The following is a 24,317-nucleotide window of genomic DNA, read 5'->3' as shown; positions in this document are numbered from 1 at the left end:
CCAATGCCATGAAGGTGTGGAACTCTGATACAGTAGATGCTGCTGATTCTGTGGATGACACAGGGTTACTGGAGCTGGAGCCTATGAATGAACTTCAAGTTGGCAAGAATGTCAGTCTGAATTACATGTCAAAAGTTAATGACTGTGAACAGCCAGTTTGGTATGCTCAGGTAAGAGACACTCATGCATCTCTGTGGAGAAAACACAGAATGAGGAAGGTGATGTTAAGCCACAGCAGGAGTTCATTTCAAATCAGTGTGTTTCTTTTTGGTAGAGTTTAATCATCTTCTGGAGATTGATAGATAGATAATTTTACTCTTATATATAATCTTCTTTAAAACACTGGAGCAGGATTCCTAGAAAGGTGGCTGCTGCCCCAGGCCTATCAGTGTTTAAGAGCTATTTGGACAATGCCCTTAATAATGTGCTTTTACTTTTGGTTGGCTCTCAAGTAGTCAGACAGATGGACTGGATGATCACTGTAGGTCCCACCCAACAGAACTATACAATTCTATTCTATTCTATTCTATTCTATTCTATTCTATTCTAGTCCAGTCCAGTCCAGTCCAGTCCAGTCCAGTCCCGTCCAGTCAGAACTGCATAAGAATAGGGTAATGTAAAAAGGTATTGTCCAAGTTCTGTTATCCTGCACCGTTGGATAGGATTCACAGGACCAACATCAGCACATTTACTCATTTCAGTTTCACGATGATGCTCATTAAGGAACTTTTAAGGAGTCACCGTGAGCAGTGTTGTTTCCAAATTGTGTTTGAAAGCATTGGAGGTACATGTTTTGTTTTTTACTTCTTCAGGATTCCAATGGAGCAATCTGGAAGCTGGATTTGACATTTTCAAATATGGTTTGTTTTCTTTTTATTTTTTCTAATTTCTTCAATTCCTTTGCAATAACTTCCTTTAATAATATTGGATGCGTCTGCAATGAAGTTTGTGTTCTGTGAAGCTTTATGAATAGTGGTTTCCCAGGCAGCATAAGCCTTAGGCTTGAGGGTGTTTCCTTTGCCTTCAGATAAATAACTCTTTGTTAAAAATACTAATTCCATGTCAGAAAACACTTAATGGAAAGTATTCCCCTTTATTTTTGCATAGAAAATTATGGAATTTTAAATTAACGCCATGTCCCTACACTAATTTTGCTCACAATCTTCTTATGAACATTTAATTAAAAAGGGATTTAATTCTAGATACCTCATGCATGCCGAATTTTGTTCACACAAATAGCACTTTTCTAGGCTTTTCAGGTTCACCGTAAGTATGGTTGGCAAGAGTTTACAAGTGCAGCTCCATAATGTAGCAGAATTTCTGTTCTTCTGTTTTGCACTGCAGACCCAAGATCCAGAGAAATTGTATACTTTTCACTCTGGAAGAATTGAAGCCATGAGTGTCTCACCCACTACATACCTACTGGCCACCACTGCTCTTGACCGTAAGTATATTATTCCTTTCCTCTCATACCACTGTGATTAATGTTTGTGAAGAGCAGTGATGCTTGGTTTGGAACTGGTCTGCTTTGAATTGAAGTTGTGTGTTTGCTCTTGAAAAGCAAAAGTCACTTTTTAGACAGATGTTATTCCTGGGAGCTGTTCTTTACTTGTTAAGACAAATAATTAAGTTTTTGAAATAGTGCATTAAGGCTGCTTCATCTTAAAAGCCTGGGATTTTAAGAAGAGAAGTTTTTAATGGGAGGCTTTGTAAATTCTGTTAGGTCTGAAGGAACTGCTGAAAAGATGAAAAATTTGGCAGGGATAACAGCATTTGTATTCAGGGCTCTGGATCAATGAGTGTTGGGATTTCTGTTTTCTGAGGAATTACATACATCTGTAGCATTGTGTAATTCATTGTGAATATTAATGTTTGTGTTTTTCCTATAAAGTGCAATTGCTATCATGTGCCTAAGAACTGCTAACATGTAATTACAGATGTATTTATTTAACTTCCATAAATACTGCAATTCGAGCCTCTTACACATTTATCATGCTTTGAAAGAAGAAACACTGGCCAGAAACTTAGCAATGTCATTTACACTTCTCAGAAAATGCTACGCAATTCTTGTCAGCCATATCTTGTCATCTCTCTGTGTTATACAATGTACATGCTCTTCTAGCCTGAAGACAAATTCCTACCAGTTGAACAAATTACAGGATATAGGCCAGCTGGAATGGAATATTATGTGGGCCAATATGTGTGTCTAAAAATCTGTTAATTTCACCTCTGGTAAAATTTGCTTTTCTTTGGAAAGTTTCCCATGTTCATTAATTTAAATATTCTCCTCCCTAGGCAATTTCAAGTGGTAGCATATAATCCTTTCCTATATTGTCAGTACAGATTTTCCTTGTATATGCCACAGTGCTGTGATTACTTAAAAATTACACTTGGTGGTCAATATGGGACTTTTTATTACAACCCCCAGCCCTGACAACTCTTGGAAGTCTGTAAATTAAGGAGAGAATAAAGTTTATATTTTGTTCAAGAGCTCCTGATACTCAGAGAAAAATTAGTAACTTTCTATCCAGCTCTAAATAAATAAACGTTTCTCCATGGATCTTAAGACACCAGTAATGTTGCAAGAAATAAATTCTTGTTTCCTTTCTGTACAGGGTCAGTGCATATCTATGATTTCATCAGCAACAATCAACTGAGTAAAATTAAGTTTAAACAAGGAGGAACAGCACTTACATGGGCACCTTCTGTTGTGAGTTTTCGCTAGTGCGTTAACAAAAATTCATAAAGGATGTATGAGCCTGCTAGTCTCAAGAAAGTTGCACAAATACAAGACCTTAAAGAAGTCACTGTTAGGCCATGGTAAAATTTACTGTAGTAGTATGCATATATAAGTTTGTGGAGTAGTATGTATGTATATAGTATGTGTACGGTTTGGCTTTACTGTGGATTATCAGGTACCCTACTTTGTGTCTTCCTGAGGTTTTCAAATCAGATCTCAGTGTGCAGCCCCATGAAGTAGTCTTAGTTTATAGACTAACAGCTTCTATTTAATCCACACAGAGTAATTGTCAAATAAGATGAGATAGTTAACACATTTTGAAATGACAGCTCAGACAATCCACAAACATTTGGAGATATATCATAAAACGCTGTTGCCAGGACTGATCATTTGTGGAGTGTGGAGTCTATCACTTTTAGACATATTTGCTAATTTTAATTAGTTTCTAGTTATGTCCTTTAGGAAACATAGCAAGTCTGGTGGGTTAATTATAAGCAGATTTATGGAGGAAAGTGCTTACTTGAATTTCCAAGATGAGGGTAACACTGGGACAGTGATTTTATAACTATAATTCCAGCATTGCAGACTTTCAGGGGTGCTGTTAGGTGGTGACCTATGCATTCAAGAGGTAAGCTGATTGCCACAGTAAATTGTACACCATTACAAAACTGACTCAGTTCATTTTTAAAATGGTTGGTACTACACACAGTCTGAAAAATCAAGGGTACTTAATCTAGCTGCATTTAAAATCCCCTTAAACACCTGCATGTAGCTTACAGTGCTGAAATGTATTGGAAAGTCTGTGCTATTAATCTAAGGAAATATCATCCAACCATACTTTGAAGCATCTGTCCACTGTAATACTCTCATAAGGAAGGTTAGATGAATGTACAATGACATGGATATAAAACTGTCTAAATGGCTGGTAGTGATCATCAGCATGAAGTCCAGTTTGAGGCAAGTCTCTAGCAGTGTACCCTAGGGTCATCACAGATGCCAATATTCTTCACTAATGGCCTTGACACTGGGACAGAGTGTGCCCTCAGCCATTTCACAGATGATACAAAAGTGAAAGGAGTGGCTGGTACTCTAAAGGGTTGTGCTGCCATTCAGGGGATGTGGACAGGCTGGAGAATTGGGCTGAGGAGACTATAGGGAAATTCAGCAGGGGAAAATGCTGAGTTGTGCATCTGGGTAGGAATAACCCCAAGGAACCAGCACTGCCTGAGGATCCACCATCTGGAAAGCAGTTCTGCAGCGAAGGATCTTGGGATCCTGAGGGACTCGAAGCTGACCACGAGCCAGCAATGCATGCAAAGAAGTCCATCAGCATCCTGTGTTGTATAAGGAAGGGTATTAGCAGCTGGTTGAGTGAGGTGATCCTTCCTCTTTACTCAGCTCTGGGGAGGCTGCATTTGGAATAATGGTTCTCTAATAGAGGAAAAATACAGAATTAATGAAGGGAGTCAAACAGAGAACCATAAATTTGAGGTCCATGAGTGATTCCTCTTGGTCATTTGCTGAGCAATGCTGCAGTACATGTACTGTACAGAAGGGCTTCTTAAGATCCAGTTAAAACACAGGCCTGTTCACTCTCTACAAGCCCATCTACATTGTTAGCAACTGGCTTTCCTACAGTGCCTGTAGTAAAGACTCTGTAGCTTTCTCTGTCCATCTCAAGTAGCTGTCCCTGCTGACAATTGTACTTTCCGTGGAGTTGGCCATTCCCAAGTCTGTGCTCTCACCTCTTCAAAAATCATACCCACGTTTGATGCCCAGTGTTATATTCAGGGTAATTTATTCAATTTTTGTGTTCCAACTCTTCTCCTTAAAAAGAAGCTACATATATATTTGTATATCAGGATGGATTACCTCTTCCTCAGATGTTACAAGCACACCCTCAATAACATTTCCAGTCTCAGTGGAATGTTATCAGTAAAAAACCCCAAGCCAATCCAAACAAAGAAATAACCTCCAGTCCTCTCACTCCCTTTATGATAGCGTATTAGAAAAAATAAACAACATTTTCCATGTATGAAACATTCTTTATACTTTAGCAACACTTCCATGTCAGATGAGCTACAGGTTAACACCAGCACGCGCTATATAGATTCTTATTCTAAACTCTCATATGTACACGGTGATTCTTTTTTTTTAATTAATTTTTCCACTCAAAGGTAAATCCTAAAGGAGGTCTAATTGCTGTGGGGTTTGAAGATGGTGTTGTCCGCATAATTGAAGTTTATGATCCCAAAGGACTCCCAGTGGTTGCGGGACGAACCGATGCAGAGAGCGCAAGGATAAATCTGAAACAGGCTTTCAAACCTCATGCTACTGCAGTTACAGCCTTGGCATATGAACAGAATGGAGATGTGCTTGCCACAGGGGTATGTATTGCTACTTCTGGTTATTTTTATTAATCCACAAATGTAGAAATTGTTCAAAGAGAGATGTTAAAGTTCTGCTACTGCTGTTGATCGCTTCTTGTAGTTCTCTGCAGCGCTGGTGGAAGAAAAGGATCTGTTTGCACTCACATTTGTTTCTGAAGGAAAGCAGCTACGCAACTCACACAATTAATTTTGTAAATTACTGGACTGCTTAGTGTGAAACACTAAAGGGAAATCCATCCCTTTGAGATGCATTAGGTTCATTTTGGCATTAATTTAGTAGTATCTTGGTATTAGTAAAAGCAAGTCCATTTGTATACCACCTTGGCAGCACTCCAGCTGCTGCTCAGCACTTCTTGGCCTTGACAGAACCAACCAGTTGGTTTGTGGGCCTGCTTGTCTTTGAGATGATTTCCAGTCGATATGGAGTCTCTTTTTAAAAGCTAGCCTGCAGCCTTGATCAAGTGCATTTGCAGTTACACCTTCCTTGATCTGAATCACCATACATTTCACTTGATTCAGGATTTAAGCTGTAATGCATCCTGTTGTGTGACAGTTCTGGATTGTTCTTTTTATCCAGGTAAATCAGCCTGTGCTATCTTACCGAGGCTGAGCTTTAAAGGAGCTCCTGGGGCAATGGGTAGAAGGCTCCTGTCTGGGGATGCCATTGAGACCCATCAGGATAATTAAGGCCTGTGGGTACACTCAGGGCCCTGGAGCAAAGTGGGCAGGATTTTTACTTCCTGCCTGTAATAACAGAAGTCCAATCATTAATTCCAATGCACTTGTTAGTCCCCCTGTTGGGCCACAAAACATTTGAAATATGTATTTATGTCATTAAATACTTAATCTTTTGAATTTTTGGTTGGCTTTGATTCACTCATCATCATCTTTGTGGTTTTTTGTTGTTTTTGGTTTTTTTTTCTCAGAGTAAAGACAAAACTGTTTTCTTTTTTGCTGTTGGAGACAAATATGAGCCAATTGGATTCATCTGTGTCCCTGGGCCTGTGCAGGCATTACAGTGGTCTCCACCTACTCATGTGAGTAATACATTTGCTTTTTTTTCCTTCCTTCCCTCCAGTGTTAAAATGTTATTTTCAAAAGAGCTTATAGTGAAAATAGATGAAGATACATGACCCCAGTCATGTTCTCGGTAGATAAGGCAAAAGGTGTTTTGCTACTTGTTTCTTCATGTTGCTTCAGAATGATGAGCAGATTCTGTGTTGCTGTATTTCTGGTTCAGTCACTTTGGATGTACTTTGAACTCTGGGTAATAAAGTGCAGAAATACATGCAAGACCAGAATTTTACTCATCTTTTTGAGTTTCTGCCTTGAAGACCTAGAGCCCAGTCTTGAAGATGCAAGGGATTTATTAGTATAGACACATATGGACTTTCGAGCAATTATTAAAACAAAAACCCAGCTCCTAACTTTTGGGTCAGATCTGTCCTTTAATCCAACTCCCAAAATATCATACTGCTTCCAAGCTGGACAGTGTTAAGAATGAGAGCTGGTTTGTACATGGCAAAGTCTTCTTCAATTCCTTAACTTTGCCTGGCACACATAGTATAAAAGAAGCTCACTGGTTTCTGATGTCCATTTAAAGATCTCCATTTATGTAAGAGCACAGTTAGGGTTAAAGCCTCCTGATTGGAGCCCAGCTTTTGGCCATCTTCTAACTTTCTCCAATTGCTCTCAGTTTTGGCTATACATCTGTGCTTTTTGTGTGTGTGCTTTTGTACAGGTGAAGAGCATGCTGCTCATCCTTTGTGAGAATGGCTTTGTTCTCCAGGTTCCTGCCCCTGTCCCTGAGGAACAGGATACAGCATCCACCTACCAAATAAAAAATCTGCCAACACAGTACTTCCATTTTTATAGTATTAAGTCCCGAATCAAGGTAAAGAACTCTCCTATGGAAAAATTTCGTATTTTTCATGTGCCAGAGGACAAAGCTACTCAAAAATGTTTCTAGTTGCCTTCAAGGTGCTGAAGGTGGTTCTGTTCACGGTGCTGGAGGAGTGCTACCTGCTGGCTGGCAGCCAGTTGTCCTGGACCCATGAGCTGAAAGGAAATTGTTATGCCAGCTTCCAGTTATAGTTAATTTTGGAAAAATAAAAAAGCAAGATGCTATTAGGCTCAGTAGCAGAACTTCAGTGAGCAGGCTCTCAGTCCCATGTTCAATTCACCACAATCCAACAACTACTCTGATTCTATCCTTAGCCTGAGATTTCTTTGCTTTCTCAACTGCTCCTGTCTTCTGAGTGGTACACTGCTGAATGCTGGGCAAAGCCTCATTTCTTGTTCAAACTAGGAGGGATTCAGCATTCAGGGGAAAGATATCTTAGTGGGCTTCTCTCAGAAGGAACCACAAGAATTATCACAAAGCTATCATAGATATTTAAGGAAAGGTTGAAAGAATGTTGTGGAATTTTGTTTGGATTTATTTTGGTTTGTTGTTTTTTCTAGTCAGAAGATGACACTATACATACTTAAAAATAAAAAAAAATTCCACAGAGTCAAAAAATAAGAATTGCTCTATTTTTCCTCTATGAATAGATCAGTAATTAATAAGTAGCAACAAGGATGGTTTATCTAAGATGTGAGGCAAGGTTTCTAACAGTAAGAGCGGTGAGGCAATGAAATAGTTTGCTTAGGCTGTAGAGCCCACAGCAGACTTTTAAAGGATAGGTCAGATAAACATCAGCTGATAATATTTAAGGTTTATCTTATTCTGCTTTCAGGAAAATAATGTTCTTTTGAGATCCTTTCCAGACCTTTCTCTGTGATTTGCTATCTAATATCTTCTTAGGGAGATCCTGTTTTAGAGATTGTTTGATATTTGTTTATGCTAAAGTAGGCTTGAATGGGAAGGTTTTATAAACCTTCTTAAAGGTTTTATAAATCCACAATTGTCTTCCCTTCATTGTTCAGAAGAAGCGAAGCCCAATACAGTGTCTATTTTTATTCTACATCAATGATGCACTGAAGTTCAGGAATGTGAGTTCAGCTTTCCAGTGCTTTTTTTTTCTCCTGAACAGGCAGAGGGCAAGGCTTAGTGTTGCGGCGAGCCTTCTTTCTTTCGGGGACTCGGTTCTTCTCCGGGAGCTCTTTCCTGCTGTTCCTCTCCTCAGGCGTCTTCATCTGCTTCTGACTGACTCTGCTTCTGGGAGCATGCCTTTTACCTTGCCCTTCAGCCCCGCCCACTTCCTGCTGGGGCAGGCCCTAATTAGTGGGCACACCTGGGCTTAAGCTCCCAGTTCATTATCAGTGACACCTGAGGACTTGTGGTCTCCTCTACACTTAGGAGTTCTGCAGAAGTGGTATGTGGTTAGAATTAGGAATAATCTCTCTGAGGAAATGCTGAAGTCTGCTTCTCATGAAGAATGGTTTCTGTTTCGAAGGACTGTGAGTCAAAATACTTTAGAGGAGGAAAATGGGGGCATTTCCACTGGAGACTCCTATGAAGTCTGTTTGACCTCTGGTTGTTTAGTTGAAGGAAAAGAGATTTCTCTCGACATTCTATATATATAGTGACAGGACTACCTTGGATTTCATTTATGGGACTCCTTCAAACTCTCATAGAGGTCTTTTCCAACCATGACAATTCTGTGATTCAGTCAGTAATGCATAGTTTCATGCCTTGGTTTAATGTTTCTCTGCTTTTTGTAACAGCTGGAAGAGGAAATTGCACGGAGAGAGAAAAAAAAGCAGGAGAAGGAAAAAGCCAAGCTTGAATGGATAAAGCAGCAAAAGGAGATGGGAAAGGAGATAGAAGAAGAACCTGAAGAGGAACCTGAAGAAGAGCCATTACCACCTCTGTACATACCAGAGGAACCCAGTCCCATCCTCTGTGGATTTTATTCAGCACCAGGAAAATTTTGGCTTTCCTTGGTAAATCAATTTTAATTTCATGTTGACGAGACCGCAAGATGTGGCAACCTTCCCCTTCTGTCTGGTTGCCTTAGAATACTGATTATTTGAAATCTGCTTCTCTGGGACATGGAGTCCCCTTCATACGTGATAGTTTCAGTGGTCTTTGTGAAGTTAATCAGTAGTGTCACTCCAGCTCAGTAAATTTCCAAGAGGTGTACTTCTTGATGATGCTGAAATGGGCAAGTTTGTAAGCTGTTCCCTCACAAGCAGAAGATACAATTTTAACAGATTGGTAGGATGGCTTGTAATGCCAGTGATCATGATAGACTTTTTTCTGTGGTTCTCTAGACCACATCTAGGATCTTAATACGTTTGGAAGTAACATTTTCTAAACTATAGTAGATTCCTAAGAAAGGAAGAATTATTCTGAAAATTGAATTTACCTGGTAAGCTGCTTCACAGTTCTTTTGTTACCATTTCTTTATGGTCCTCCTCTTCAGGGTGGGTATGACTCAGGGTTCCTCTATCATTGTGAATTCTCCTCAAATGATCACCAAGAAGACCCTGAAAAGAGGCAAGATGAACCCTTTGAAGTGATTCCTATTGAGGACACTGACAACAATCCCATCCACTGTATCTGCTTCTGGTAAGACATTTTAGTGTAGATTCACTTACAGTTCCTGCTCTGTGTCTGACAGTATAAGTTTAAAAGCCCTCCAAAGATGAAAAGGTCTGATTTCTAATTAAGTACTGATTAGCACTCAAACATCCTAGATGGTAAATCTCCAGGAGACCCTTCAGAAGTCTCTGTGAGTTGTGATCTTCAGAAAAGCTGTTCTTTGGGGTAGTTAGCAAAGAGAGGACACAGCCCTCGAGGAGAACATGTGCAAGATTCACTCTTGTGCAAAGCATACAGGCTTACTGAGACATTCTGTGAACTGTACAAGTGAAAAGGGTAAACTGTTTTCAGAGTCCCAATATTAGGTTCCCTGAAAGGCCAGGCATGATCTGCATCTGAAGTAGTTCGTACTTCAGTCTACAGTTGGCTATATTCACCACCATCCCACTAGATTGAGAGCAGGGAGGAAAATTTGTTTTTTCTAGCACTGAACTTGGTGTCTGCTACCCTGCATAACTCAAGGCTGAGACCAGTTCTCTGATACCCAGCAAGAGCTGGAACATTCTTGAGTAGTGAGTTAGCAGGAAAAAAAACTGTAGTAGTATCACACATACTTCAAATGGCCAAAATACTTTGTTCTGAGCTGACAAACTTGGGAAGGCTACATTTATTCAGATAGATTAGCCCTTCTGAAGAGGTATCATGTTCTGAGCTGTGGCCTTACTCATTACAAGTTGCCTGTTATTATTATTTCTTGTTGATCATTTGGCAGTACCAGCAGACAACTGATGGTCTGTGGGATGCAGAACGGTGCCCTGCGTGTTTATCCTCTCCAAGATGAAGACCTCTCAGCAGATACCCTGAAGGAATACTGGTCCTTAAATGTACATGACAATGACTGTGGCCAGATCCAGGGGATCTGTTCTAGTTATGATGACAGGTTTCTGATTACCTGTGGTGGAGATGGAAACATTTTTAGTTTCAACATTTTGTCTCCAGAGGACATTCACAGAGAGCAAAAGGCCAAAATTCCCTCTCCAAGGGTAAGTTGCTAACCTCCTTCATTAAGTTAGGCCTATTTGCAAAGAAACTACTGCAGGTGGGTAAAATCCAATTCAATTATTTAGCATCATAGCTCTTCCATTACAAAAACTGAGTTTTCCCAGTTTGGAAGAAGAGGTCTTGTGAAACATTCCCTAATAAAAACGCTCTATAACTGCATTGTTCCTCGAATGTTTTGCAGTTTTCTCCAAATAGTATGTGTTGTTCAAATGTAATATTCTGCTAGTCCTTCCCCACTCAAAGGTGTATGTTCCTTGAATGAAAGAACCACAATAATTTTTCATAATTAATACCTGTCCTGGATTTAATTCTAATAAAATATGATTTTGCTCTGGATGGGAATTCTAAAAATAATGTTGAAGAATACTGAATGCATAGTTTCCCAGTGCATCTAGTATCCTTCATATCCAATTCAGAAGTTGGATTTTTTTATGCAAAATCAACACAGCATGATGTTGATCCTGTTGCTCTTTCACTCTTGGACAGCATTAGCAGAAATAATTTTATAGGTGTCCTGTAATCACTGTACAGGCCAACACCTCTTGAACAGAGGCACTGGAACTTGACAACAGTATTACTGATAAGACATGAGAAGAGAGAAGTATCAAATCCCTCACTAAAAGTGATCAGATTTCACTGAATTGTTCAAAATGACACTTATTTTAAAAATCTCTTGACTGCCTGAATAAAGCAAACATAACTGGAAAGAAGCAGTGAGATCTGTTGAGTAAAGACGTGCTATCAAGCACAATGAATTTTGGAGTTAGATATACATTCAGTACATTTTAAAAATCTTAAAAGTAAAACACATTCAACCTTTAAATATTTTTAATATTAGGTGGTATCCAAATTTTGAAATATGATTGACAAGGGAGACAGAGAGAAAATTGTGATTTTGGTAATTTAATTAAGTTTTTCACAACTAGTTAGAATTCTTTGCCAGTATCACAAGAATATACAACACTAAGAAAAGACTTAAAATTGTTTTCTTAAACAAAGTGAATGATTGGAACCTATCAGAGCCTTGCTAGCTCCAGTATTACAAGTAGTGATTAATATGCAATTATAAAGCATATATATATAGCTTTATAATTTTGAGTATGTAATTAGGTCTATATAAAGATCTTTATGGTTTATTTCTATTGTTCAGGCTAGCAACATTGCATAATGGCCATCCTAATGGAGTTTTTCCCTTATCAAAGTATATCTTCATTACATATCTATTCTAGTTCTAAGTCGTGGAAGATTAAAAAAATTCCATCTTCATTAAACTTAATGGGATTCTTAGAGAATCAAGTATAAATCCTCTGAAACTAATTAAGTTAAATTACAGATCAATTTAATACAGCTGTATTCACTGTAAAGTGATAGGTCTCCCTCTTTTTTTAGTTCATGACTGCCTAGGGAAATGAGGCTTGTGTGGCTGTGTCCATCCATCTGTCACTCTTCACAGCTAATAATTGTGAACCCACGATGCAGTCAGCAGGAGCAAACAAGATGAATTACACATGTAACTTGGAAATAGCTCAGGATATGTGATCTCTTGTCAGCCTGGCAGTGAGAGGAGATGAGAATTGAATGTGAGGGGGTAGAGAGTCAAAGATGGTATGGGACAGAGTGAAGTTTGGACAAGCAATGATATAATGGTTAAAGTTGATGGGAAGGATGGAGGTTTTGTTTCCTCTGTCCTTCAGAACTGTGCTTCATTGTTTTTTTACATGTAAACCACCTTCATTGCTTTTTATTCTTGAAATATTAAAACCTGGTATTTAAGGCCAGTAAAGCAATGTTGATCATGAAGGTTTCTTTGGCTTTGTGAGAGGTAACAGGGACTCTGTCCTGATGTTCGTAAAGTTTTATTGTCTGTTGAAGCATGTTGCTTGTTTAAAGACAAGACAACATTTTTATTCCAGAGTGGTCTTGAGAAGGAGAAGGCTGCTGAAGACATTGAGGATCCCGATGCCTTCAAGTAAGAGATGTTTGCATAATGATGAAAGAGATTTTCAAGTGTTGGTAGCTCTTGCTTCAGATCATGTATTTCTGCGTGAGTTTGGGTTATTTCCTTGTTCCATACAAAGTTTTTTCAGCCTTTCCCTCCATTTCATCAACTTTTTTGTGGTAGAAATTAAAATATGCTCTTCTGAAACTTACTTAACTTCTGACTACAGAGACAACACAAGGTCAAAGTCAAAGCTCCATTATATTAGGACTAAAAATATACAGAAGGGTGATTCCTTTCTAAGTTAGCTTCAAACCCATTGAGATCACTGAAAGTTTAGGGCTGTCAAGGCAATCTAAAATGATACATAGACTGTACTCTTTCCTCTGTTTCACTAAGATGACACCATTTCCTTTTGCATGTGTTTTCAGCATTGAGGAAGTCAAGCAGAAAAAGGAATATGAGCGGATAATGAAGGAAGCTGAAGAAAAGAAAAGAAAGAAAAGAGAGGAGTTAATTGCACTGAGACAGGAGTTCCTTGTTCTCCTTCAAAAGAATCAGGAGTTGCCCAAGCACATGCAGCTGGACAGAACGGTACATACGGTTTTTCTGAGGGTCATTCACCTATAGAGGCATCTTCTTATAAAATGTTGTTACCCAATGTGCTGGGGCCAAAGCTGTCCAACCCTTTGGATTAAGGTAATTCTGTGAATATACAATTTTCTGGGACTTCTGAATCTCAGGTGATGTGATGCCATTTATTGTGCCATTTAAGAAGCATGTCAGGAAAATGTGGTTCTCTGTGGCAATCTGAATGGCTTCTGAACTAAAGGATTGTGTTGATGTGCATGGAACTCTGGCACTTGGGCAAGAATATTTATTACCAAAACCTAGTAGCCAAGATGTCATGCTGGGCTTTCTATCTTTCTGCAGGAATTCGAGATGGACCATAGGATCTTTGAGGAGCTGAATAGGCAGACAGCACAGAGAATCCAGTTAGTGCAAAAAGAGCTGGCTTGGGAGGAAGAGAAACACTTGATTGGACTGCAGAAACTAAAAAATCAGTAAGTGCCACTTCTGCGTCTCCCTCTGACCATGCATGGGGCTTAGCATTTATAAAGTTGTACCTGCCACCAGGAAAAAAGAGTGTGGTTGGTTTTGTTTTGTTTTGTTTTTTCCCCTCATGTAATCGGTATTCTGTTGTGATTCTGTTCTTATTTTACTTGGAAAGCATACAAAAGTATATCTTGATATTTGGGTCTACTTACTTCTTTTGAATCTTTGGTACAAATAAAATCTGCAAGTTAAGGAAGTGGCTTCATTCTGATTCTCTTCTATATGAATAAAAGTGGGGGCTTTTTTTGAGACTAAATTTTCCTAGGTTTTGGCCAGTAGGTTCAGTAAGAACCAAGAACTCTTACTGGAACTTTGAAAAACAGCCTATGAAATAATCCTCTGTTTTTCAGGTATGTTGCATGTCTGTCAGATATTTCAGTGTCATCATTAACACAATGTTCTCTATATCGTTTAAAATTATGCAGTGCATTTTCTCAAGAACACAAGTTTAAGAAGAAGGTACATTTTGGGTTGGTTTCCTTAACTCTAAGTATAAGTAGCAAAAGATGAATTCCTAGAAATACACAAAAGCAATAAGAAATAATAACAAAAACACCTTAGGCACACACTATGTGATTGGGAAAAAGACTTCTAATGAACTTGGTTTTAATCAGTCCTTAATGGACAATGAATGATATTCTCATGAGGAACCTGATGTAAATTTCAATATTGAGAGAGCAGTTATTTTGCTTATTCTTGAGTATCTCCATTCCTAGATTGGATGAAAGTCAATAGTGTCAGATGTCATCATGGTTTTACTTACTGACTTGTGAACTTACATGTAATGACTGTATGTGCAATAATTAAACTATGCTATTCATTATCCATGTCCTATTGGTCAAGGAAAAATGGTAGGTTGTGCCTATTGACATCAGTCATTTTTGTCTAATTTGTCGTTTCAGGTTTCGGGACTCACTGGAATTTGACACTGTTGTTGTTCGTGCTATTCAAAGCAATCACCAAATCTCCACTTACAGACTTCTGGCAATGTCTGAGAAATTCTACCAGCATAAGGAATGTCCATCAGGGAAGAAGTCATTCCCCAAAGGGTCATGCAAACAAGCATCAGAACCAGAGACTGTCAGAGAGACAAGTTACAACTGGAGGACTAATGGTGACCATTTAAGTCTTATTAGTAATATGGCTTCTGTCTTTCATCTCAGTCTATTTTCCTGAGTTCAAGTTAAAGTAAATATAATTTCTTTAGTTACAGATAAGGAAATATAACTGTGGTATGGTTTTTTTAGTACCTGTCTACATAGTAACACACATACATAGTTTTTCCATGTTTAGATCAATGTCAGGAATTTTCTGTCAACCTTTTGGATAAAATGTGACTGAGAGTCAAGTCAAGGAACCCAGATACATTTAAAACATCCACTGCAGTGGAGCTATGCTGATAGACACTGGCTTTACAGGAGCTGTTCCAGGCAGCTGCCAGTAGCTGGAACTGCACTGTGCTCCATGATACTGACATCTTTACATGATTATTTTCAGGTCCAGATGCTAGAATTCTTGAGGGTGAGGCTGAAAAGCTGAAGACATTAGAGGCCCAAAAGCCAACCGCACGTTATATAAAAAGCAAACATGAGCAAATCAGAAGAATGGTTGAGAAATCTGATGAGATGAAAGCAAAGATCATAAAGAGGAAGGCAGAGTGGGATGAACTGTGAGTTTTGGACTCTGTTCCCTTTTAGTTCTGCTTCTTGTCTGAGGTCAGATTTTTGTATTTAGCTGTCATATAGCACTATAATATCTCTGTGTAATTTTTTATATTCCTAATGGTTGTAATTAAAAAGATGCATTTTCATGTATATCTTCATTATAATCTTTTAGTTAGTGAGTGTTTGTGATATGCCTTCCCAGTCCATGCTGGTCTTTATCTTGAGAGGCAAGAAAAAAGGACAAAACTTCTTTGAATGCTCATGGAAGTGCAGTTCTTCATTAGGAGGTGAATGACAGGGAATGGGAATGTAGACCTGAAGTGCCAGGCTTTCTAGGGGTATTAAGTGTTTAATAGTACAGAGTAGGATCATATATCTCAATATAGAGTGCTGTGGGCTGGTGCGGTATTGACACCGCTCCCTAGGATTGAGAGCAGCATGTACTCACTAAACCCAGAATTCGGTCCAAGTGTAGAGGTTTAACCTGTCTCATGGCAGAATCATGTTTTAAAAGTTTTATGGGAAAAAAATAAATTAGAGGCTATAATTCAACTGTGTGAGGATACTCCTCTCATATTAGCCACTGCTTTCTGAAAGAGGTGTGTGATTATTGATCTCTAGCTCACCTCCCAGGCAATTTAAGAAGGTGTGAAGGTGTGAAGTTCAGCTTTGTTTTTTCCTCCCAGATACAGGAGCAAACCTAGTGTTGACTATGAGGATCCCAAGGTTGTTGAGGACATAAGAGAAGCACGGGAAAATATGGGATGTTATAAGCTGAAGACAGCCACTAACTACAGAGTCTCTGAACATGAGCATCTGAACATTGAGAAGAAGGTGATGCAACTTACATCCCTGGAGGTGCTGGTATGTAAATTGATTCACTGATGTGTGTATTTCCCCCTTTCAGGGCATGAGAGGATAATGTATTTAGTCACTGAAGAAATTATTTTAAAGGAAACCAAAGTGTATATGTGAAGAAGCCAAGAAGGACAGTTTGTCTTTAGTCACAACTTCAGTTCAAATCAGCCTTCCTATTGTGAACTGTTAGTGCTTCACTAAACTCAAAATCAATCCAGGATAACTCTCAGCTCTTTTTTAAACAACAAGGGGAAATGACCCTTTCTAATACTTCACCAGGAGCATTTATCTATTTGAATTCTTAAAAAATTCTTAGTATCTAGTGACTGGTATGTGTTCCTTAAAACACTGAGTTAAATAACCCCTGCCATGAAACACCTCTACAACATTGGGATGTGAGGAAGGAAAGGTGTTTCTAGCGTGATGTCTTCACATTTGCACTTTGGCAATCATTGCTTCTGGGTACAAGTCTTTTGGAACCACCTTTCTATGATAGGACTCTACAGCTACCAGACATCTTTTAACTATAAAAACACAAGATACTCAAATGTTGTGCAGTATCTCTGTTGCTTTCCTTTTGACTTCTTTCCCCCATCCTTCTCATAGGAACTGGTTTTTGTTTCATTTGAGTGGAGTGTGAAAGAGGGACAATTTCCTTTGCAAATTTCATTGTTCTTGTAGGAGCCATGAAGAAATGTCTCTACTGAACTTATAACTATCTAGTTGCTTTTTGGTTGGAAGGCTTATTTCTTGCTCTGCATACTGATAGAGGAGCTTCTTCCCTGCATGGTTTATCTTTGGCAGAAAGTTATAATCTCAGTGGCTCTGAATCTTCTCCAGTTGTATCCTCATGAACATGTTGCCTAATCTCAGGCACCCTCTAGGCTGGGCTGCTTTGATAGCCAGGTCTAAGCAATACAGAAGCAATGCTGCAGTCTCAGGAGATTTGTTGAGTTGGTTTTGCCTTATGCTTGGGCTCCAGCACTTCCTTGTAGTGCTGATGTTACCAGATACTTGGTAGCTCAGCAGGACAAGCCAATACAAACAAAGGGAATAGTTCTTGTTTTAAATCCAGGTTTATACAGATATAGAATTACTTCAGGTGGATGGTGTGTAGGGTTGTTTTCTTTTTATAAAAATCAGAGAAGTTTCTGCCACATATATTAATGCCAGATTACATTCAATTATTAGTTCATGTGAAAGTAGTAAATTAGTGCAGTGTCTTCTTATCACAGAATGACTGAAGTTGGAAGACACTTCTGATGGTAATCTAGTCCAAACCCTCTGCTCAAATAGAGCCATCTAGTGCAGGTTCCCCATGGCCATGTCCAGGTTGCTTTTTACTATCTCCAAGGATGGAGACCCCAGAGCCTGACTGGAGAACCCGTGCCAGTGCTCTGTCACCCTCACAATAAAAAAGTGTTTCCCTATGTTCAGAGAGAATCTCCTGTGTTTCAGTTTGTACCCATCTCCTCTTGCCAGTCATGGGCACCATTGAAAAGAGCATCCATCCATCCTCTTTGCACCATGCCTTCAGGTATTTACATACATTGAAGAGATCCCTCCAGCCCTTCTCCAGGCTGAACAGTTCCAGCTCTCTCAGCCTTTTTCCATATGAGAGATGCTCCAGTCCTCTGATCATCTTAATGGCTGTTCACTAGACCATCTCCAGTAGTGCCATCTCTCTCTTGTACTGGGGAGCCCAGAACTCAACACAGCACTCCAGATGTGACCTCGTCGCTGCTGGGGAGGCATCACCTCTCTTGATCTGTGGCAGAACTTCCTAATGCAGTCCAGGATAATGTTAGCCCTTATTTGGCACAAAGGTGCATTGCTGGCTTATGGTCCACTTGATGTTTACCAAGACCCTCAGGTTCTTTTCTGCAAAACTGCTTTCCAGCTGGTCAACCCCAGAATATACTGGTGCATAGGGTTGTTCCTCCCCAGAGGCAGGACTTTGTATTTTCCACTTGTTGAGCTTCCTGAGGTTGCTTTCAGCCCATCTCTGCAGCATTGCCTCTCTGGGTGGCAGCATAACCCTCTGGGTTACCGACCACTCTTCCCAGTTTTGCATTTTTGCACTTTCCCTTTCATCCAGATCATTAACAATGTTGAACAGAATTATTGTTACTGAATTCTGAATCTGGAATTATTACTGAGGTCTGCCTACAAGCCAAGCAAGATGCAAACAAGTTTTTACAAGTAGTTTTTTCTGCACCTAGCTGCATAATTTCCACCTCAGACATCCGATACATGTGTCACTTTTCATATTAGTGGATCTTCATCTTGGTTTGGAATAAAAATATTCAGCTGATGCCAAGGTATTCTGAGTTGACTAAGGGATTCTAGATTGCTGGAAAGCCTGGAGAGTATTTGTTTTGGACATCTAATGACTTCTATAACATTCAAAAGCATCTGACAGAATGTTACTTTCTTGTTTTAGTAGCGCTATCTGCTATACTTGGCAATTAAGAACTTCATTCCACTTCTAACCACCAGCATTAGCTGTGACTTCAGCTTCACCATCACATATAAAAAACAAAAGTCTCATCTGCCTTCCAAAAACTATATTTATGGGTGACTGTTTCAGTATCTTTGAGGTTATATGTGATAATGGCTTTGTTTCAATGACAATGTCAAAGTCCATACTTCTGTACAGCTGTGCATTTGGTAGTGTGTACAGTAAAGGTCCCCTGAGGTATGCTTCTTTTGTCTTGGGGATGGAATCTTGATTTACAAAATACTAATAGAAATCTGATTTTCTTTAATTAGTTAGTGTATTATTTGTCCTATATGTCTGAAAAGAGGACCATATCTCAAAACTGAGACACTCTATATAGAGAGACAGCCCAGATGATTAATCCTCTAAAACCCACAGCCTCTGCTTTCTGCACTGCTTCTATATCTCACATCAAGAAACTCACAATGAAGTCAGGAACTGAGAAGCGTGGGAAAGCTTCATTTTCCTTTTTATAGTTTTTCTGTTTTCTGTGGAAGAAGAGAGGTGGTTCCAAAGATTTTAGAACCACAAACTGAAAGACATCTTTTTAAAACTGCTACTTTGTGGAGATGGTATAGAGCAGAAAGCTAGTATGGAAAGAATGAAAGTCAGTATGACCAGCCTCTTAACTGTGACTTGTGTTGGGGAAGCCTACATTCATATACATTACACATTTCACATGACATTCACATAAGGGTTCCTGAGGAATCCTATGAAAATTGTTTTTCCTTTGCAGATCCACAAGAGGAAAACGAACATGAACAAAGAAATCATGTCTTTGCGGGAACTCAAGATTTCTGTTATTGATGAAATCAAGTGTTTAGTGCAAGAATTGAAATCCATACAGGAAGCCTTGGATTTATCAGAACGTCTCCCTCTTCCACTGATCCCTCAGTTACACCCAGATGAGGTTCCTGAAAAAAAATTTGAGTATGACAGGGATATCCTTCTGAATTTCAAAGAGGAGCAAGAGGCCAAGGCAAAGCTCCAGGAAGAACTGGAAGGGTCTCCCTCATCTACTGAACCTCTTCAAGCTCCTTCCATTAATGAGACTGACCCCACAGCAGAGCCTGCAGATGTGTGCCCAATGGAAGTAGCATCATCTGTCACGAAGCAACAAAAAGTTTTTGAGATTGAGAAGGCAGAGCCTACAGAAATGGAACTTGAAATATTAAAGAAGGAAAAGATAAAAAATCTATACTTGCAGGAGACCTTGATTAAAAAGGTAGGAAATCAAAATTATTTTTGTCACATGGAACGGTTCCACTGCATCAGAAATAAAACCAAAATGCCTTCTGTCTCTCCAGTGCAACTAGTCTTGCCTTTCCAAAGTTCAGGAAAATGGTATCTGGTGCAAATTTACAGTGTAATTCAGTATACATCCCTAACTATGACCTGTTTGCTAAGTATTGTAACAGATACTAGTTTTCTCACTGGTTGTTCTATGAAACTATAAGCTTAGTAGCCAAAAATGACAAGGAAAATGTTAGAAATTACTTGGAAGGTGATGAAGAAGAAAAAAGTAGTATCACTTTTTTGTAGATTCATGATGTTCTCATCTCTTAAATAACTGTAGTCTTGACCGTTTGATCTCAAAAAATATTTGTAGAATTAGAAAATGTACAAAAGGCTTAGTCCTGGGAAAGCTTCTCTAGAAGGATAATTTAAAAAGGATTTTTAAAAAAGGATTATTTTATCTAAATGGATAAAATATCTTTGGCCTGGAAAAGGGGAAGCTGAAAGGGTTGTAGCAGAGATGATAAAATTATGAATAGCATAGGAAAGGAGAGTGGGAATCATCTCCTAAAAGAAGGAGAAATTTCAAATGAAACAGTCATAGAAAACTTTAAGCATGCAAATGGAAGCAGTTTTCCTCTCCAATGATAACTAAGCTTTGGAACTCGGGATTAGTATATGGGGAAAGCTAAAATTTGTTGAAGTCTGGAAGAAAAATCCATTCAAAGCTCTCAAACTCAAGCATGCTGCTTCAAGCTCAGGATGTCCCTAAATCAGAGTTTAGGAGGGTACAGAGCGGAGTGTGCCAGAGGTGGAACGCTGTTCACTTGTTCGTTCCCTTTCTTACTGCCTGTTCTCTCACTCCTGCTGTTGTCCATTGACTTGTTGGTCTGCCTCAACACAGACACCCTTGTGTTCAAGTGTGTGAAGGTTTTGAGAGAATATCCAAATATTCTGTGACCATCACATATATTTATCAGCTAATGTGGGCAGCTCCTAGTACTGGTTTGAGTGTAAATGTCTAAAGGAAGGGCTGGAAGGTATTCTGAAAGAAGTCTGCCAAGGCAGGAGGCACATAGATTGCTACATATGGGATTGTTACATGAACTACTTCAGGCTACTATAAAACATTCTCCGAAGAGTAAAATAATTCTGGGGTGGAGTGGGGATGCAGTGAAACATTCTTGTGAACCCCTGGTGATTCTTTTACTATTGTGCAGAGAACAAAGATACATTTGGGATTAACTTTGTTTTTCCTAAGCTCGTCAGTCATCAGTAATAACTACAATGGGAAAGTTGTTGATTTGGCAGACAGTTCTTCCCTTCTGGTCCTTTCTGCAGCTTACATTTTTAGCTCCACTCCTAATAGTCTCCCTGATCCTCATTTGACTCCCATGTGCTCCAGATCAATGCACTGGTGATCAACTTTGACGCTGAACTTCGCATTCTGCGGCACAAGAAGCTGAAGCTGGATATGCAGATGAAAAGTGCTGACCTGCACTATATCACTTGCTATGAAGAGCTGCTTATCCTAAGGAAACTTGAGAAACATGAGAACCTTCTCCAAGACCGTGTCAACACCCTTATCAGTGAACAGGAAGCTGTGCAAGTAAGTCAGCCATGTGTCTCTGGATTTAACGTTACCACTAATGGAGGGCTTGAAACAAAAGCAAGCCATAAAGTAAATGATGGTGTCTCTTCATTTTAGCACTGATCCATCACCTAGTGCTAAATTTTGGAAAATAAGAAACTCCTGATGATCAACCTAGGATGGTTGCTTTTAACTTCCAATAGTTATACTTTTCACAGACTTAACAGTTATATTGTAATAGGTACTTAATGAAGTGGAATCAGTGACAAATCATATGCTTGTATTTCAGAACACATTTCTAGGTTTTGCTTGATTGGAGCACAGGCTTTAAAGAGAAAAAGTGAAGTTTTGAATATCCAGATCTTCACAGATGTGTCCTCTAGGTTGTACCTTTTAACCAAAGTCAGTTTTTTGTTTGTTTAGTCAGAGTTGAACAGCTGCCTTGCACAGATGGAGGAGAGAAAGTGTGAGATTGTAAGGCTCCAGGAATGTGAGAAAGCTCTTTATGCCACCTTCCAAGCATCCCTTGGAGAAAACAATGAGTTTGCCCATTTTCTGACCAAAGTTCTGAAGAAGAAAATCAAGTGCATGGAAAACCAAGAAGATGGAAGAGAAGCAGGTTCTTTTTGTTTTATGGATTTGTTACAAATGCTTCCTTGTAGTGAAGTAAATGTGTATCTAGAACCCTGGCTACCCTGAACTCAGTGCAAAACAACCCAAACATAGATCAGGATTACCCAGGTTTATTTATATACTGATTCATGTTCTGTGGCCACCATTTTGAATAACAATGGTGTAATTCAGTTTCTACACATGACTACAGTTGGTCTGATGACAGCTCCTTCAATTTACTTCCTGTAACTCAATACCAAGGACTGAAAATTGGTTTGCAGAAGGGGTGAAGCTTTAAATAGGTACTTCCTATGCTGTATCAATGGGAGCTATGGATAAACAATTAGTCTGCCACATTCATGGCATTCATAGCTTTAATCTGTCTATTGACTAATGACAGATCATAGACCTAATCACCTATTAGTCACAGGACTAAAACATTATGAAAGGAATTATTTTGTCTAAGTAACTCAGTTTTAAACTGTTAAGACTACAGTCTTACCAAGCAAAAGTCCTTGTGCTCTCTCTCTAGCTTGGCTTTTGATTTCAGGTGGGACACAAAAAGCAAAAAGTGCCAACAATGCTGACGTTTTTGTGATAGTTTTGTGCCTCTGTATTTTGCTTGGTTGAGTAACAACTGTAGTAGAATGGTATACTTGCTAGATTTAAATTCCTAGCACATATATATATAAAAAACATTAGTGAAGGAAGTCCTCAAGATGTATCTGTCTGTGCATTTGACACTACTAGATGTTCTCACTCCCTTTTTTTTTCTTTTTGTGAAATTATCAGATCAGTGCAGTAGGCTCAAGGTGTTTGAATCCACATATTACCAGTATAATCTTTGATAGATTACTGGGATTGTTCACCAGCACACTGGCATACTGTACAACTAGTGGGGCTGAGGGTGCTCTGAAAGCCAGCAGTACCATCTTTTTCTTCCAGATGAAAATGATGAGAATGAAGAGGAGAATGATGAAGAGTCCAGCTCAGGGACCGATGAAGAAAATTCTGGATCTGAAGATGAATTCTTTGATGACTCTGTTTGCCCACAGAGTATGTAACCCATCATTTTCTTGGGCTGACTACTTGTTTAGCTTTAGGGACAATATTGTGGATTTAAACAGAAACCACAGAATTTTGCATTATTCACTGCCTATTACTTCTATTAAGGGCCAGAATGTGTATACCCCTCCTGCCTGCAACATTTCTACCCAGGAGATTTCAGTAAAACTGTTGGCAGTGTAGGGTACCCTAATTAAAAAGTTTGGGAAAATAAAACTTAGCTATGCATTAAGAATTAATTATTTTGAGTAAAGATGAATTCACTATTTCACAGCTATCTTCTGGAGAGAAAAGGCTCCTCTCTGGAGTGGGGTTAGAGCAAGGCTGTAACTGCTTTCCCAAAACTTACTGCCTGATTTAGCTGGGTGACTGTTCAGGGAAGTTCCGAGGGGACTCTACCATGCTATTAAATTAAGCTCTTTGTTACCACCTCGTGGTTTTATGCAGGAATTGCGAGTTGCCAGGCTGCACCCTTAAGATCTCTGAAAAGTTAGAAGTTTTTCTTTATAGAATCCTCTTCATTCATTTGTCCAATAAAGGCAAGCAACATCTCCCCCCCTCTTTTCTTGTGTATGAGATTTACTGGTGTATGGTATTATTTAAAACAAATCTTTGAATGATATGTCTATGACCATTTAACAACATGCTTTGTGTTCAGTTAAAACTTATCAGCAATTTACCAATTAATTTTTAAATTGGACTTTTAACACCATTTCCACAAATTGAATTTTTTATTAACTCCTCATTCATCTCCTTTTTCAGTGAAATGTTGGGGAGAAATGAAGATTTTTACTTTTTATTAAAAAGTCCAAATTACTAATTTAATAGGAAAATTACATGTTGTATTAGCTTCTTCATATTTGTCTCTTCATGTATCATTTGCTTCGCCTTTATTGGACTCTATTTTTATCATGCCTGCTGATTTGGGCATAATTAAGCACTGGATTAGTATGACTGAAATCACTGGGTTAGATAGAAGCTCACAGATTTTTCCTCACCATGAAACAAATGAAGCAGGTCCTATGAACCACAGCTGTGTTTACAAATAGAGCTAC

General features: G+C 38.9%; 1 protein-coding gene across 4 annotated transcripts in view; it reads left to right on the top strand.

Moving 5' to 3' along the window:
• Nucleotides 1–24,317, top strand: part of CFAP44 (cilia and flagella associated protein 44) — a 44,340-nt gene that overhangs the window by 14,096 nt on the left and 5,927 nt on the right. For 2 of the 4 annotated variants that reach the window (XM_071759398.1, XM_071759392.1), the window contains exons 9-28: nucleotides 15–170; nucleotides 813–860; nucleotides 1,345–1,444; nucleotides 2,616–2,710; nucleotides 4,918–5,127; nucleotides 6,057–6,167; nucleotides 6,872–7,024; nucleotides 8,800–9,018; nucleotides 9,501–9,646; nucleotides 10,392–10,662; nucleotides 12,595–12,650; nucleotides 13,052–13,214; nucleotides 13,554–13,684; nucleotides 14,639–14,871; nucleotides 15,234–15,405; nucleotides 16,087–16,264; nucleotides 19,495–19,983; nucleotides 21,400–21,603; nucleotides 22,009–22,204; nucleotides 23,143–23,253. In XM_071759398.1, the coding sequence (XP_071615499.1) occupies nucleotides 15–170; nucleotides 813–860; nucleotides 1,345–1,444; nucleotides 2,616–2,710; nucleotides 4,918–5,127; nucleotides 6,057–6,167; nucleotides 6,872–7,024; nucleotides 8,800–9,018; nucleotides 9,501–9,646; nucleotides 10,392–10,662; nucleotides 12,595–12,650; nucleotides 13,052–13,214; nucleotides 13,554–13,684; nucleotides 14,639–14,871; nucleotides 15,234–15,405; nucleotides 16,087–16,264; nucleotides 19,495–19,983; nucleotides 21,400–21,603; nucleotides 22,009–22,204; nucleotides 23,143–23,253 (3,442 nt within the window). The remainder of the gene's footprint in view (nucleotides 1–14; nucleotides 171–812; nucleotides 861–1,344; nucleotides 1,445–2,615; nucleotides 2,711–4,917; nucleotides 5,128–6,056; nucleotides 6,168–6,871; nucleotides 7,025–8,799; nucleotides 9,019–9,500; nucleotides 9,647–10,391; nucleotides 10,663–12,594; nucleotides 12,651–13,051; nucleotides 13,215–13,553; nucleotides 13,685–14,638; nucleotides 14,872–15,233; nucleotides 15,406–16,086; nucleotides 16,265–19,494; nucleotides 19,984–21,399; nucleotides 21,604–22,008; nucleotides 22,205–23,142; nucleotides 23,254–24,317) is intronic. The other 2 variants (XM_071759403.1, XM_071759413.1) reach the window with 2 other exon arrangements.

Source organism: Heliangelus exortis, chromosome 1 (assembly GCF_036169615.1).
Source record: "Heliangelus exortis chromosome 1, bHelExo1.hap1, whole genome shotgun sequence".
In the NCBI taxonomy this organism is placed as follows: Eukaryota; Metazoa; Chordata; class Aves; order Apodiformes; family Trochilidae; genus Heliangelus; species Heliangelus exortis.
This window is presented reverse-complemented; position numbering and strand designations above follow the sequence as displayed.